This window comes from Apodemus sylvaticus, chromosome 1 (assembly GCF_947179515.1).
Source record: "Apodemus sylvaticus chromosome 1, mApoSyl1.1, whole genome shotgun sequence".
In the NCBI taxonomy this organism is placed as follows: Eukaryota; Metazoa; Chordata; class Mammalia; order Rodentia; family Muridae; genus Apodemus; species Apodemus sylvaticus.
Window position 1 is genome coordinate 6038943 of NC_067472.1, and position 13356 is coordinate 6052298.

Below are 13356 nucleotides of genomic sequence, written 5' to 3' on the forward strand. Positions count from 1 at the left end.
CACAGTTTAGATCAGGAAGATCAGGGTTCAAGGCCTGGCTTTCCCAGCTATTGACTATGTGACTTTGAAATTCATCTTTATTATCTATAAAATACACCATCCCTGGGTACTTGGCCAAGGTGCTGAGAACAACTGAGCCGTGTCTTGTTTTCCAGCCGACCCACCGAGGCACACCCGTGTCAAGGTGCAGCGTTAGTAATGCACCTTCTGTGAAGATTTCTGCACATTGTGGCTCCTTTGTCAAGAGGCACCAGGATGAAGAGCTGTTCTACGCCCCTGTGGGGCTTTATCAGGTACTTCTGTGCATGAGTGTTAATGTGAATTTCTGTCCCATTCTCCAATTGGATTTGGTCAGGCAGGCCATTATGGCTACAAGGATAGGCTACAAGCAAAATCCCAGGTGGGTTTGTGTCTCTAGACTGGTGTTTCTGTAACTTTGAGAGCTGAGACACAGTTTAAAAAAATGCAGGAAAGTATGTATGAATACTACAGGTCACCTAAAAAGTAACTTAAGAAATGTTTCTAGAATGAAGATTCTGGGTCAGCAGGTGCAGCCTGAGATTCTGTGTTTCAGACAAGCTCCCCCACAATCCCAGTGATTCAATCAGGCTTAGAACTTCCGGAGGAAACTTCCATGGAGATGGCAACATCCCAAAGCTATGGTAGCCACTAGCTGCAGGTGTCCTTTGAGCACTAGCTTCTCTAGGGACACTGAATGTTAAAGGTAATTAATTTAAATTTAAATAGCTAGGGAGCTGCTGAGATGACTCACTCAGGAAACTTCTCACTGTATAAGCCCAGGGACCCAGTTTCAACCTTCAGCACTCAAATAAAACAGCAACAGGGACAGGGAGTGGCAGCCTGTGATCCTACTGCCGGAGAGGTATAGACTAGTATCCAGCCAGTCTAGATGAACTGGGGAGCTTCCCGTTCAGTAAGAGACACTGGTGAGACCAATAGAAGACATCCAGCATTGGCCTCTGGCACCATATGCATACACAGCTGTACACACACAACTGAAATAGTCCCATGTGGCTAGTGGCAACCTCAGTAGGCTGCAGTCTTACAATGTGGGTTTCTTTATCCCGGGATTTTAATTGCTGTGTGGGCAACGATGCACCTGCAGTGTAAAAGCTCAGGCATCACCCCTCCCTCACCCTTCCTATCCATTCTCAGGGGGCCTTGCATGCTCCAGGCCACACGCTTAGTCCTTCCTTAAAGTCCCAACCACCTCTGGGGAGAGTTAAATAGATCCCGGGAACGGAAACAGACAGTGCCCAGCAATCACTGACCCTTGCTCTCAGCGCAGTTTCAGTTTCTGGCTGTGTCCTGCCCACTCAGCCTTCCCCACACTGAAACAGGGGCATTCTCATCCTTCAGGTTTCAGTGTCACTTCTCCCAAGAACCTTTTTCTCAGTCTCACAGGTGTCCCTTCCTCTGTGGAAATCCTGTCTCCATTCCAAAGTCCTCCCAGCTGCTTCACACCGGAAGGAAGTGGCAGATCTAAGGTTGCCATCTGGGCCTTGCCTTCTCTGTGTGCAAACCATATCCTTTCTTCTAACCAGCTCCTACCTCATCGTTATGTGCTTTTGTGGTTAGGGATTGAATGGCTCTAAAAGCATTAGACCCCATAGGTAATAAATGTAAGGTGCGCCATTGAACAGAAGCTTTATGTGCCGAGGATTTCTTTTCCAATACTATGCCTTTTAACTGATCCCATCCTTCCCCAAACCACACAAGTTTGTTGTATGCATCCCTAGACATTTTGCAGGGAAAGAAGTAGAATCTGGGAGAAGATAAATGGAACTGTCACAATGGGCTTGGGCTGGGCACCTGACTCCAGACTTGGGATTTGAACCCACTATTTCCTTGGATGATAATTACACATAGCATAGAGAATTTGATCTGGGAGTTAGATATTCAGATTCTGCCTTTACCACTACACTTGTGCCACCGTGGACAAGCTACCCAACCTCAGCAACCCTATCCAGGACTGGGCTAGCCACAGCGGCCTTGCAGGGCTGTGATGGTGGTTGGAGGAGACTTTACTCCTGAACCTATCACAATGTCCTATCACTCACACACACACACACACACACACACACACACACACACACACACACACACACACACACACTGACATATCACAATGTCGTCACGTGGGTTGACTGCTCAGTGGGATGGGAATGCTGTCCCGATAGGTGGCTTTCTCCTCGGTTCTCCCGCTTGGCTTTTCTCACCTTTTATTAGTGGTGATGTTTCTGAAGCACCCCGAGTTAAGATCATTCTACTTTGGGCTTGGAGAGAAGGTTTGGTGGTGAAGAGCACTGGTTGCTCTTCCAGAGGACCCAGGTTCAATTCCTAGCACACCCATGTCAGCTCACAACCACCTGTAATGCTCATGCCAGGGGGATCTGCTGTCCTTTTTCTGTTCTCAGGCACTGAGCACACATGGTTTACAGACAGGCAAAACACCCATGCATTTGAAATACTGAAAAGGAAAGAAAGAACGTTCTACTTTGTCTCCGATTTCAGGGAAATCAGGTAGCCCTCTGCTATGTTGCTGATGAAGCAGAAGCTCGGGTTAAGAAGCCGACTGTGCTGCAGGAAGTCTGGTTGGTAAGGGTCCCCTCTGCCCTGCTGCCTCTCTGTTCCCACTGGGAGCGGTGGCCTCCGACCCAAGGGTTCAGTTGTGTTTTCCCAGCTTGGCCCATCACCCTTTCTCTGCTGCAGAGGATTCAGACTCAGACTCCTGGCCTTATACACCTTTTACAAGTGTGATGCTACTGGATCATCCTGAGTTAAGAACATTCTTCCTTGTGGTTGGAGAGAAGGTTCTGTGGCTAAGAGTGCTGGTTGCTCTTCCAGAGGACCGAGGTGCTGGCTTTCACCTAACTCTACCTGTTCCCTTAACGTTTCCTGGCCTTAATTCTGGCCCTTCCTCCTCTGTCTGTGATGGCTAACTGCTTCCTCTTGAGCTTGAATCTCGGAAAGTATATGATGCTTTGCTTTGTGTCAGTGACCCAGGGTCACAGTCACACACCAGCATCAACAGCCACAGCTAGGGAAGCTACGCAGCCTCTGCCTGTGATGCAGAGGTTTAGTTAGGCTATGGCTTAGATTAGACTTTGCTAAGCTGCTGGTTTGCTGTCTAGACTCCCCAGGGTTTCTAGCTGTGCTGTTTATCAGTTGTATCCCTACAGTAGGCTATATCACTTTCTAGGCATCTGTGCCTTTGCCTATAAAATGGAAGGAGGGTTTTTTTTTTCACAGCACCTTAGGAATTAACTCAAAGCGGGTAAAGCATACAGTAGTAGCTCCTTAGGTGAAGGTGTACATAGTGATATTCCACCACTGTTTCTAGATGTGTGAACTGAAGCATGAAAACATCGTCCCCTTCTTTGGTGTTTGCACAGAACCACCTAACATCTGCATCGTTACACAGTATTGCAAAAGAGGAAGTCTCAAGGTAAGCAGAAATATTAAATCTGAGGTTGTGGTTCATTAGACCATGCGTGGAAAACTGTATCCAGCTTTCTCCCATTCGTCCATGCGTGGGTCCTTTCCATCTCATAGAGAGACCTGAATTACCTTGGGCTACTTCCTGGGATCACGGTAGAGTGAGCTGTCAAGGACTGGTTTCCTCTGTTCTAGGTGGAAACTACATGAACTTGATTTCTTCTAAATGTAACCCTTCTTCTTAACTGTTATTGTCATGTCAGACCAAAGAGTGTTCATAGAATTCAGAACCGGCTCTTTCCCCACACCGAGCCAGACTGTGCTATCTTCTGTGAAGATTTCCACTAGGTACCACATCTCCGCCTCACATTAGTTCTAGCCAAAGAGATGTGTAGGAAGCTCACTGTGTGTTTGCTCAGGCCCGGGTGATGTTTGGAACAACTGTGTTTTCTAGGACGTTCTGAGGAACTCTGGTCATGAGATGGATTGGATATTCAAGCTCTCCTTTGCGTATGACATAGTCAATGTGAGTAGACCATAAACTTACTCAAAGAGTACAGATCAGAGTATTTTTGAGTTGTCCTCCATGCTGGTTAATCTCTTTTTGGCTCTCTTGAAGGCTCTTTAGGTACAGTGGCCCCAGGTTTAAATGTGATCACTTCAATTCAATCAGATGTTCCCTGATTTTCTCGTTTTCTAATCACATGGAAACGTGCAGCAGGAAAAGTGCTGTAATGGAAAGCTGGAGTGAATGCTGGCCTTGTCCAATGAGGAAAGGACAGGACATTTAGACTTTGTGGAAAACTTCTTATCCCAGAGTGAATTCAGTCCCCTGACCACAAGTTGAGGCTGTGCCCTTCCTCTCTGTAGCCCTTGAGTTTTTCCTCAGAGGAAATCAACTAGGGATCAACTCCATGAAGCGCAAAGCGGGGGCAGGGATATGAGAGGATATGAAACAAGAACAGCCCTTTTTTTGATTTTTTTAAGCACAAGGGTCTATGGTGGCTATAATTAAGAGAAGAATGATAATAATCACTGTAACAGAACACACACACACACACACACACACACACACACACACACACACACACTATGTTGGTACCATTATGCAAAAGGCATTTACCAGTATTTTGTTTTATTGACTTACTTAATTCTTACAACAGAATACAAGATACTATTATGCAGATACCATTATGCAAAAGGCATTTACCAGTATTTTGTTTTATTGATTTACTTAATTCTAACAACAGAATACAAGGCACACATGTCACTCTTGTTTCGCAGATGGGATACAGAGCAGACATATAACTTGCCTCAAGTCTCATAGCTACTGAACAGGGTCAGTAGGGCTTAAATCCAGGCATGCTCCACACCACACTATGTAGCATGAAGAACTAGAGATTTCCTCTATGCTTCATGACAGGGAAGAGGCAGTCTCCTATGGAGGAGCCCATCAGGGGATGGCGGGGGAATTCAGAGAGTGGAGAGAGGTCCAGCCCTTCCATGAAGGCAGTGAGTATGCAGAGAGTGAGTGACTAGATACAAAAGCATGGTGGTGAGGGAAGGGGAAGGCAGGTATTTGGTTGGGAAGGCGAGCTCTGGAGTATGCCACATCTAATAAATACAACCTAGCAACGTGACGCTGATCTCTTCAAGCAGCACTAGCGAGCTCTCCTTTGTTTGCTGTGTGGACTTTTGCCATTTCAAAGGAGCAAGAAAAGCACCAGGAAGTAGATCCTAGAGAGGAAGGTATTTCAAGTAACCTGTGGTAGAAACTGCCTGACCGTGCAACCACCAGCCAGCATTACACTCACCCATAAACAAACCCCTATGGGAGTCCCTGCTGGTGCTGGGTGGGCCACAAGCTTGAAGCCTAAGCCCCGTCCCTCTAGAGGCTGTGGCACTGAGTCACCGAGTGGCCTTGTTAGCCCATGACTCTCTGCATGTTCACATGAGTGCACTGGACGTTAGCTTCAAAATCTTTTTTTCTCAAAAGTTTTACTGCCCTTTGCTCCCAAGGGACCGACTTGGCCTGGCGAGATTCTGACTTCCCAGGCTCCAGTAAAAAGCTGGCATCTTGTTGCCAAGCAAAGAAGACAAACACAATCTTCTCCATGATTATGTCTCCAAGGGCAACCCCGGAAAACCACTGTTATTATTGCCGTAGACCTTTAACGACCATCTGTCAAAGTTTATTTTACTGTGGCACTTCTTGAAGACAGACAAGGACAGTTAAGACTGTCACATGCCGATCATAAAAACAAGCCTTTTTTGATGTGTATTTACCAGCGCTTTCTCTATATCAGGCATCAGAGTTAGAGACTTCAAATAACCTACAGACAGAGTTGGGGTTGAGTATTTACTTTGGGTTTGACTGGAGTCTGGGTGAAGGTAGAGAGGAGTGAGGCTCATCTTCCTGTACCCTAGGAGCCCAAAGTAATAGGGCGAATCTTCATTTCTAACTAGAAGAAGCCTTGATGAAGAGTTTGTCATAGAAAGCGGCTTAGGGATTTAAGCCCCGAGTCTGTTACACACTGCCACATGGCCTTCACCACCCTGAGACTCAGAAATAAAGATGCTATGAGAACTCATCTCTGAAAGCTGATCTGAGAGCTAACTAAGGTATACGAAGCACCTAGCACTGTGGCTGCCTTGTAGCAGATACGGAACCGATGTTAATTTCTTCGTACTAAACTTGATTATTAGTACTCTCGTTTGTAACTCTGGTGTGGCTATTAAAAGCCAAACTCGTACTGCTAGCTCCCAAGAATTCTATGGAATAATCCTGTACTTTTTTAACATGGTTGCACAAGGCATGTGTTAATAATGAACACTGGAAGTGGATCCAGTCCAGCCTGGGGTACGCCGCAGGTATGAAAGAAATTCACATTGGGTTTGAGGGCTTAGTGAAAAAAAATGGTTGTATTTTGGAGTAAGATCTTTAAAAGCACCAAGTTATTAATAATTATTTTTACTTGTTTAGCTTTTCTTCTTCTTCTTCTTTTTCTTCTTCTTCTTCTTCTTCTTCTTCTTCTTCTTCTTCTTCTTCTTCTTCTTCTTCTTCTTCTTCTTCTTCTTCCTCCTCCTCCTCCTCCTCCTCTTCCTCCTCCTCCTCCTCCTCTTCTTCTTCCTCTTCCTCTTCCTCCTCTTCTTCCTCCTCCTCTTCCTCCTCCTCCTTTTGTTCTTCTTCTTGGTACAGGCCTGTACCAAGGCCTTCTTTGTATAGGCCTGGTTGTCCTGGAACTCACTCTGTAGACCAGGATGGCCTTGAACTTAGAAATCTGCCTGCCTCTGCTTCCCGAGTGCTGGGATTACAGGCATGTGCCACCACTGCCTGGCTAGTTTAGCTTTTCTTAAGATGGGTGTTGAAAAAAAAAATTAAACCATACATGTGACTTGCACTGTGTTGGTCAGATGTTGATCTTACTAACCATTAGCAGTATTTATTCCATTTTCAAGAAGGAATTAAACTGAGGCCTAGTCGGCTCCTGGCCTGCCTGGTAAGTGTCTTTAAAGCCTGTGTTTTCTCTCATGCTTCCTGATATGCACCAGAGAACACAAACAGGAGAGAGCCAGGTGTAAAAGCCCTGGGGGATCTTCCAGAACTTTCCAGTAGAACAAGTAGTACAGGTCACAGTCAGGTGGTAGAGCAGCCTAAGTGTATGGTGTCTGGCCCATGAGTCATGAAGACACTCAGAGTTCTGTTTGTTCTCTGACCGTTCACACTATCATACTGCTTCATTAGGATGGAAAATAAAAACACACCCATGCATGCCATCCTGTGGAGACAAGGGCATTCCCAGAACTGCAGCCACCCCTAAGCATGTTCACTTACACATGCAATGAGCTCCACTAATGCCCCAGCTCTTAAACTCTGTGTCCTTACTGTGAGGTAAAGAAAGGGATAAGTCTCCTTCCTGAGGTGGGACCAACAAAGGCAAGAGAAAAAACCTTGTGTGTCTCTGTGACGTGACACACTGACATGTATGCAAGGTCAGGGAGAGCTGTGGATCGGGCTCAGGTCTCACCAGACTGTACACTTTGGCCTTAGACTGCTAGTGTGAATTGGGCTTCAGTTTTACTGTCCTTTTTTTTTTAAGATTTTTATTTATTTTATATATGTGATGAGTACACTGTAGCTATCTTCATACTCCAGAAGAGTGCATCTGATCTCATTACAGATGGTTGTGAGCCACCATGTGGTTGCTGGGATTCGAACTCATGACCTTTGGAAGAGCAGTCAGTGCTCTTAACCACTGAGCCATCTCTCCAGCCCCAGTTTTACTGTCTTAACAAGGGTGCTGTGGGGATGAAGAAACCCCATCTCCCGATGTAGGGGTGGGGTTAGTGATAGCGCCACTCTTTTGGCCATTTACGCATTGCTATCTATGTTGGGCCACATTTCCAATGCAATATTGGCCCTAGGGTTCTAGCTGGAGCTTGTTATCTAAGAGGATTAAGCCTAAAGCTTTACGAATGGTTCCCTCAGATCCTCTTTGCTGTGTCATCAGTGCCTCCGGAGCCAGCCTGCCTGACACCCCTTTCCTTCTCAGCAGTTTCAGAGCCTAGTGGAACCTAGTTTGCTTTTGTGCAAGGATATTGGAGGAGTGTGGTCCCCGCTTTCCTCTCCCCACTTCCCTTTAACCACCCAAGGCAAAGGGAACAGAGTAGTTCTTGAGAAGTGAGGGGATTTGAAGTCTGTGAAGCCCGGGGGTCTAGTCCAGCTCTGTGCGCCACCTACTTGTGAAAGCTGAAACTGCAATGACTGGGAAGAGTTTTAGAAAAGGTTAAATGTGAGGATGTGAAGGGCATGTGCGCGTGAATGTCTACTGCTGTTTACTTGTTCACAAATCAATATCACGCACAGCCTCCGTCATGCATGTGAAACGTATGTGCACATGAATGCTTGCGGCTATTTGTTTACAAATCAATACCACAGCGTGCGGCTCCACTTCTGTCTGCCTGTCATGGCTTCCTTGCCCAGCAGAGGGAGCTGGAGCTGGTCAAAGCCATGAGTTGGAATCCGCCCAGCCTACCTCCATTTCTGCCCCTGGCTGCCGGGCGCGCGCTGATTTCTCTCCCTCTCTTTGCTCACTTGCGAGAGCAAATGGCCCCCTCCTCTCTAGGATCATTCTGGAAGGTCACGGGAGTTAAGTGTTGTTAGGGGCTTTTATTGCACCCGACAGTTATCCTTGAAAGAGACGCCGTTGTTTGTTACGCACTGGGCACAGGTCGACACCTGTTTCCCCGAGGCAGGAGGGAGGGGCCCACGATACCCAGGCTGCCACAGGCTCCCAAGCTCAGTGCCGACCTTGCACCTAGACAGACGGAGCTTGTTGCTTTTCTGCGCAATTCCAAAAATGAAGACACCCAGAGCTTTGACAGCAATACAAAAACAAACACAAAACCAAAACCAAAATACCCCAAACCCCAAGAGCTTGGAAATGCTGAGTCTGTTATTTGAGAACAAGGAAACATTTGGGTTTTTCCCCTGGACCTTCCTCTTACAACTCCTTGGGAAATTACAAACGCCAAGATCCCTTTTCCAACCATGTCTCTGATATGATAGCTTTTTAAAAAAAGTTATTCCTTCCTCCAACCTACCTTCCTAAAATAAAACTTCAGTCTCAGTCCCAGCCGCCCCATTAGCCCCTCCCACCCATGGAAAGGCCCCAGTGCTCTGGAAAAAAACCGTCTGGCGGTGTGTTTTCCTGCCTTTTTATAGCCCGTAAATATCTTCCACGTTAGGCACCGTCTCTCCTATTCTGAGCGCGCTTCCTTCTGGGCCCTAAATCCGCAAGCTCAGCCTGAGGCATGCGTCCAGACTCTGCTGTGTATACAGCCTCTTAGACCGAACCCAAGCATTGTGTGTTTGTTTTGTAACTAGCAAATTTTCCTCTGCCTAGTGGTAGAGCTGAGATTTGAACTCAGGTTCCTGACAATGAGGATATTCTAGTATTTATAGCTGTGCCTGCCTTCTTGGTTTCTTATTGAGTAGTCAGAACTAGTTTTCTGCCTAAGTCGCCTTCCCGGACAAGGAGCAGCTGGTGGCTTTTCTAGAACAAGCACAGGCGTGGTGTGTCTTGTCCTGCTCTGCGCAGCGTCCCCCGAAGCTGTTAAGCTCATCCTTACTTACCCTTGCAGGGCATGCTGTTCCTTCACGGGAGCCCGCTGAGGTCTCACGGCAACCTGAAACCTTCCACCTGCCTGGTAGACAGTCACATGCTGCTGAAGCTGTCAGGATTTGGGTTGTGGGAGTTCAAACATGGCAGCACCTGTAGAATCTACAACCAGGACGCCACAGACCATTCAGGTAGCCACTGCAGAGCTAAGAGCCACTTGCTGTGGGCTAAGCGGTCAGAGGGTTTCTTGTCTGTCTTTGGTTCGCGGTGCTGACTTGTGTGGAGACCCACGGGTCGTTTATCCTTCCCAGCTGATGGGACAAAGTTGGTTAGTTCACCCTCAGAGGGTGACGGAATAAATCATCACGGAGCAGCATCAATCTGTGGTGTGTGGTGTGTGGCGTGGGTCTCAATCCCCTTGGCCAGTCTCCATCTTCAAAAATACTTACATTATGATTCATAACAGTAGTAAAATTACAGTAAATAGCAATGAAAATAAGTTTACAGTGTCGTGGGGGGTCACCACGACATGAGGAATTGTATCAAAGGACTGCAGCACTGGGAGGGCTGAAAACCCTGGTTTAAGGTCTGTGTTAGACTAGTTCCCACTTAACCCGGCCACTGAAGGCTCGGTTGCTCTTCTGTTTTGTCCTCCACGTCATTTCTTGTTTTCGTCCCATGTTCTCAGTACAGATGCTGAGATCTGCCAGGTTATCCTACTTAGGGTCTCCATTGCTCTGATGAAACACTATGACCAAAAGCAACTTGGGGATGAAAGGCTTTATTTGGTTTACACTTTCACATCACTGTTCATTATCAAAGGAATCAGGACAGGAACTCAAATGGGGCAGGAACCTGGAGGCAGGAGCTGATGCTGAAGCCATGGAGGGGTGCTGCTCCCTGTCTTGCTCCCCATGGCTTGCTCAGCCTGCTTTCTTATAGGACTCAGAACTGCCAGCCCAGGGGTGGCCCCATGCATAATGGGATGTGCCCTCCATCATCAACTGATAATTTTGCTCTATACCATCAACTGTTAATTAAGAAAACACTCTATAGCCAAATCTTTTTTTTCCCCAGAGACAGGGTTTCTCTGTATAGTCCTGGAACTTACTCTGTAGACCAGGCTGGCCTTGAACTCAGAAACCTGCCTGCCTCTGCCTCTCAACTGCTGAGATTAAAGGCGTGTGCCACCACTGCCCGGCCTCTATAGCCAGATCTTACAGAGGCATTTATTCTATTAGGGTTTCCTTCTTTTGGATAACTCTAACCTGGGTCAAGCTGACATAAAACTAGCTAGCACACAGTCTTTTTAAAGCCAGCTAAGAACAGGCATGTGCTGTCTCCTGGTTCAGAACTTAAGTTATTTTTACATGACCCTTTTCACTAATTGTATATAATATATAATATTATACACACATACACACACAGACACTTTTGACTCCAAGTGTATAATTATGCACAGCAGGCAAACAAATGACACATTTACTTATTTAAAAACATATAGAAATGTGTTTTTACCAATTATTAGATTAACATGTAAGTTTATCAGTTAATAAGTAGAAGCAGCTCTTGTACCACTGCACTGGGTAAACGGTGGACTTGAGAGCATCCTCCTTGGTTGGTTTCTCCGTGGTCCTTATAGACAGCGCACACTCTCACAAGGCAGACTCTCTCACAGGGCCAACCTCTCAGGACTCTTTGCCCTCATCTCTCCCCACCCCATAAAAGGTGTTAGATGCAACTCTGTTTCAAAGTGGTACCCCATTGTCTTGCAGAGCTCTACTGGACAGCTCCAGAGCTGCTGAGGCTTCAGGAGCTGCCCTGGTCTGGCACCCCACAGGGAGATGTTTACAGCTTCGCCATTCTCCTGAGGGACTTGATCCACCAGCAGGCCTGTGGGCCCTTCGATGACCTGGAGGCAGCTCCAGAGGGTAAAGCTAGAGTACAATGCTCACAAGCTAAGGCCTTGTGTGTGGGGAGGGGTGGAGGGACATGGTGGGAAAGAAATAAGAGATTATGAGGGTGGCAACACACACACACACACACACGCACACGCACACGCACACGCACACACACCTGCACACACATGCACACACACATGCACACACACATGCACACACACACACACACACACACACACACGCACACACACACATATACACACACGCTCCAAATTGTGGAAAAAAACACAATAAAAAAAGATAGGTTTTTAGACTGTCATCCTCTGATGAAACCAGAAGCTTCCGTGAATGTAGACAGTTTCTTTTAAACCAGACTCCAGTATCTTCGTTAGGGTTTCTTTTGCTGAGAAGACACACCATGACCAAAGGCAACACTTGCTGTAGAGGTGACAACATTTCATTGGGGCTGGCCTACAGGTTGAGAGGTTCAGTCCATTGTCTCACCCACAGCAGGAAGCATGGCAGGGTCCAGGATCCAGGCAAACTCAGTGCTGGAGGAGGAGCAAGTTCTACATCTTGTTCTGAAGGCAAACAGGAGAAGCCTGGCTTCCAGGAAGCTAAGAGGAGGGCCTTAAAGCTCCCTCAGTGACACACTCCTCCAAGGCCACACCTCCTCCAACAAGGCCACACCCCTTATAGGGCCACTCCCTCGGGCAAGCATAATCAAACCACCACACACTCCAGTTTCTACATTGCACCTGGAATTTCCATTTACAGTGTCTATATTTTAATGCCTAGGATATATTCTGAAACAATTCCTTAAAAGCATACATTAAGCAGCTGTGTTTTACACCCTCCAAACAAAAGCTATTTAAAGTAAATACTCTAGAGCTAAATGAAACTCAAGATCGAGCCAGGCACTCCTGAATGTAGAAATCGCCTTCAGATCGGGAGCCTGACTCCTGTTTGAACGTGGCCACTATATTCTGAGACAGTCAACGTGCTTCTCACTGTAACAACTGCAGGCTGGTCACATGGGCTTGCATGTGACCACAATAGTGTAGCTATCAAGAATAGAGTGTGTACTTAGATTACGGACAAATGCACTTCTATCTGCTTCTCATGCTTTTCCTACAAAACCCGGGTCCCTGTGCATAGCTGCCCAATGGCTCTCGAGCTCCAGTGGGGGCTGGAACAACCCAGAGGCTTGCTTAAATACAGATCTGCTGCTCTCCCCTACTCTGGCTCAGGCTTCTGGCTCAGTAGGTTTGCAGAAGCCTGAGACTATACACCTCCATTAGAGTCCCTGCGCAGGCACATTTGAGAAGAACTGGACATGCTCTCATTGTGTTTGGGCCAGCAGCTAAAGTAGCACCGGAAACTTAATAAAGTACTGTTTCAAGCGTCTCTCCAAACCTGTTCTCCAGGAAATATGGGAACAGGCAGGCCCAGAAGTATCTACTCAGCCTCCCCACCCCAGGTCAGTGCCCTGCCTATTTTCCAAAGAGAAAGAATAAGTGCTTCGAAGTAGCTAATGCACTGTAGAAATGATTGCGTGGAAATGTCAGGTGCATGTTGCTAACCAGCAAGTCCACATCCCAGAGGTACTCTCAGGGTCCATTATCATCCGATGAACTCTCAAGTCCTTAGACCTAAATCCAGGGCAGCAGAAAGCAGCACCGTCTTCCATCTGTTTCCACAGCCATTGCTGTCCTCGATGTTTGAGTTTTACTTTGGATGCAAACTACAATCGTTTACAAGTACATTTTTAAGGAGTTGTTTCAGAATGTATTTTAGGCATTCAAATGCATAATCCAAGACAAAGCTCACACGCAATTTTGCTTTGGTTTAGACAGAATCTCACTGTGCCACTT

At 46.7% G+C, this 13356-nt stretch overlaps 1 protein-coding gene across 1 annotated transcript in view; it reads left to right on the forward strand.

Annotated features, from left to right (window-relative positions):
- LOC127676283 (guanylate cyclase 2G) overlaps nucleotides 1–13356 on the forward strand; it is a 41594-nt gene that overhangs the window by 14158 nt on the left and 14080 nt on the right. Inside the window, exons 9-14 of the mRNA XM_052172167.1 lie at nucleotides 156–293; nucleotides 2536–2619; nucleotides 3365–3469; nucleotides 3914–3985; nucleotides 9604–9772; nucleotides 11357–11512. Coding sequence (XP_052028127.1) covers nucleotides 156–293; nucleotides 2536–2619; nucleotides 3365–3469; nucleotides 3914–3985; nucleotides 9604–9772; nucleotides 11357–11512 — 724 coding nt within the window. The remainder of the gene's footprint in view (nucleotides 1–155; nucleotides 294–2535; nucleotides 2620–3364; nucleotides 3470–3913; nucleotides 3986–9603; nucleotides 9773–11356; nucleotides 11513–13356) is intronic.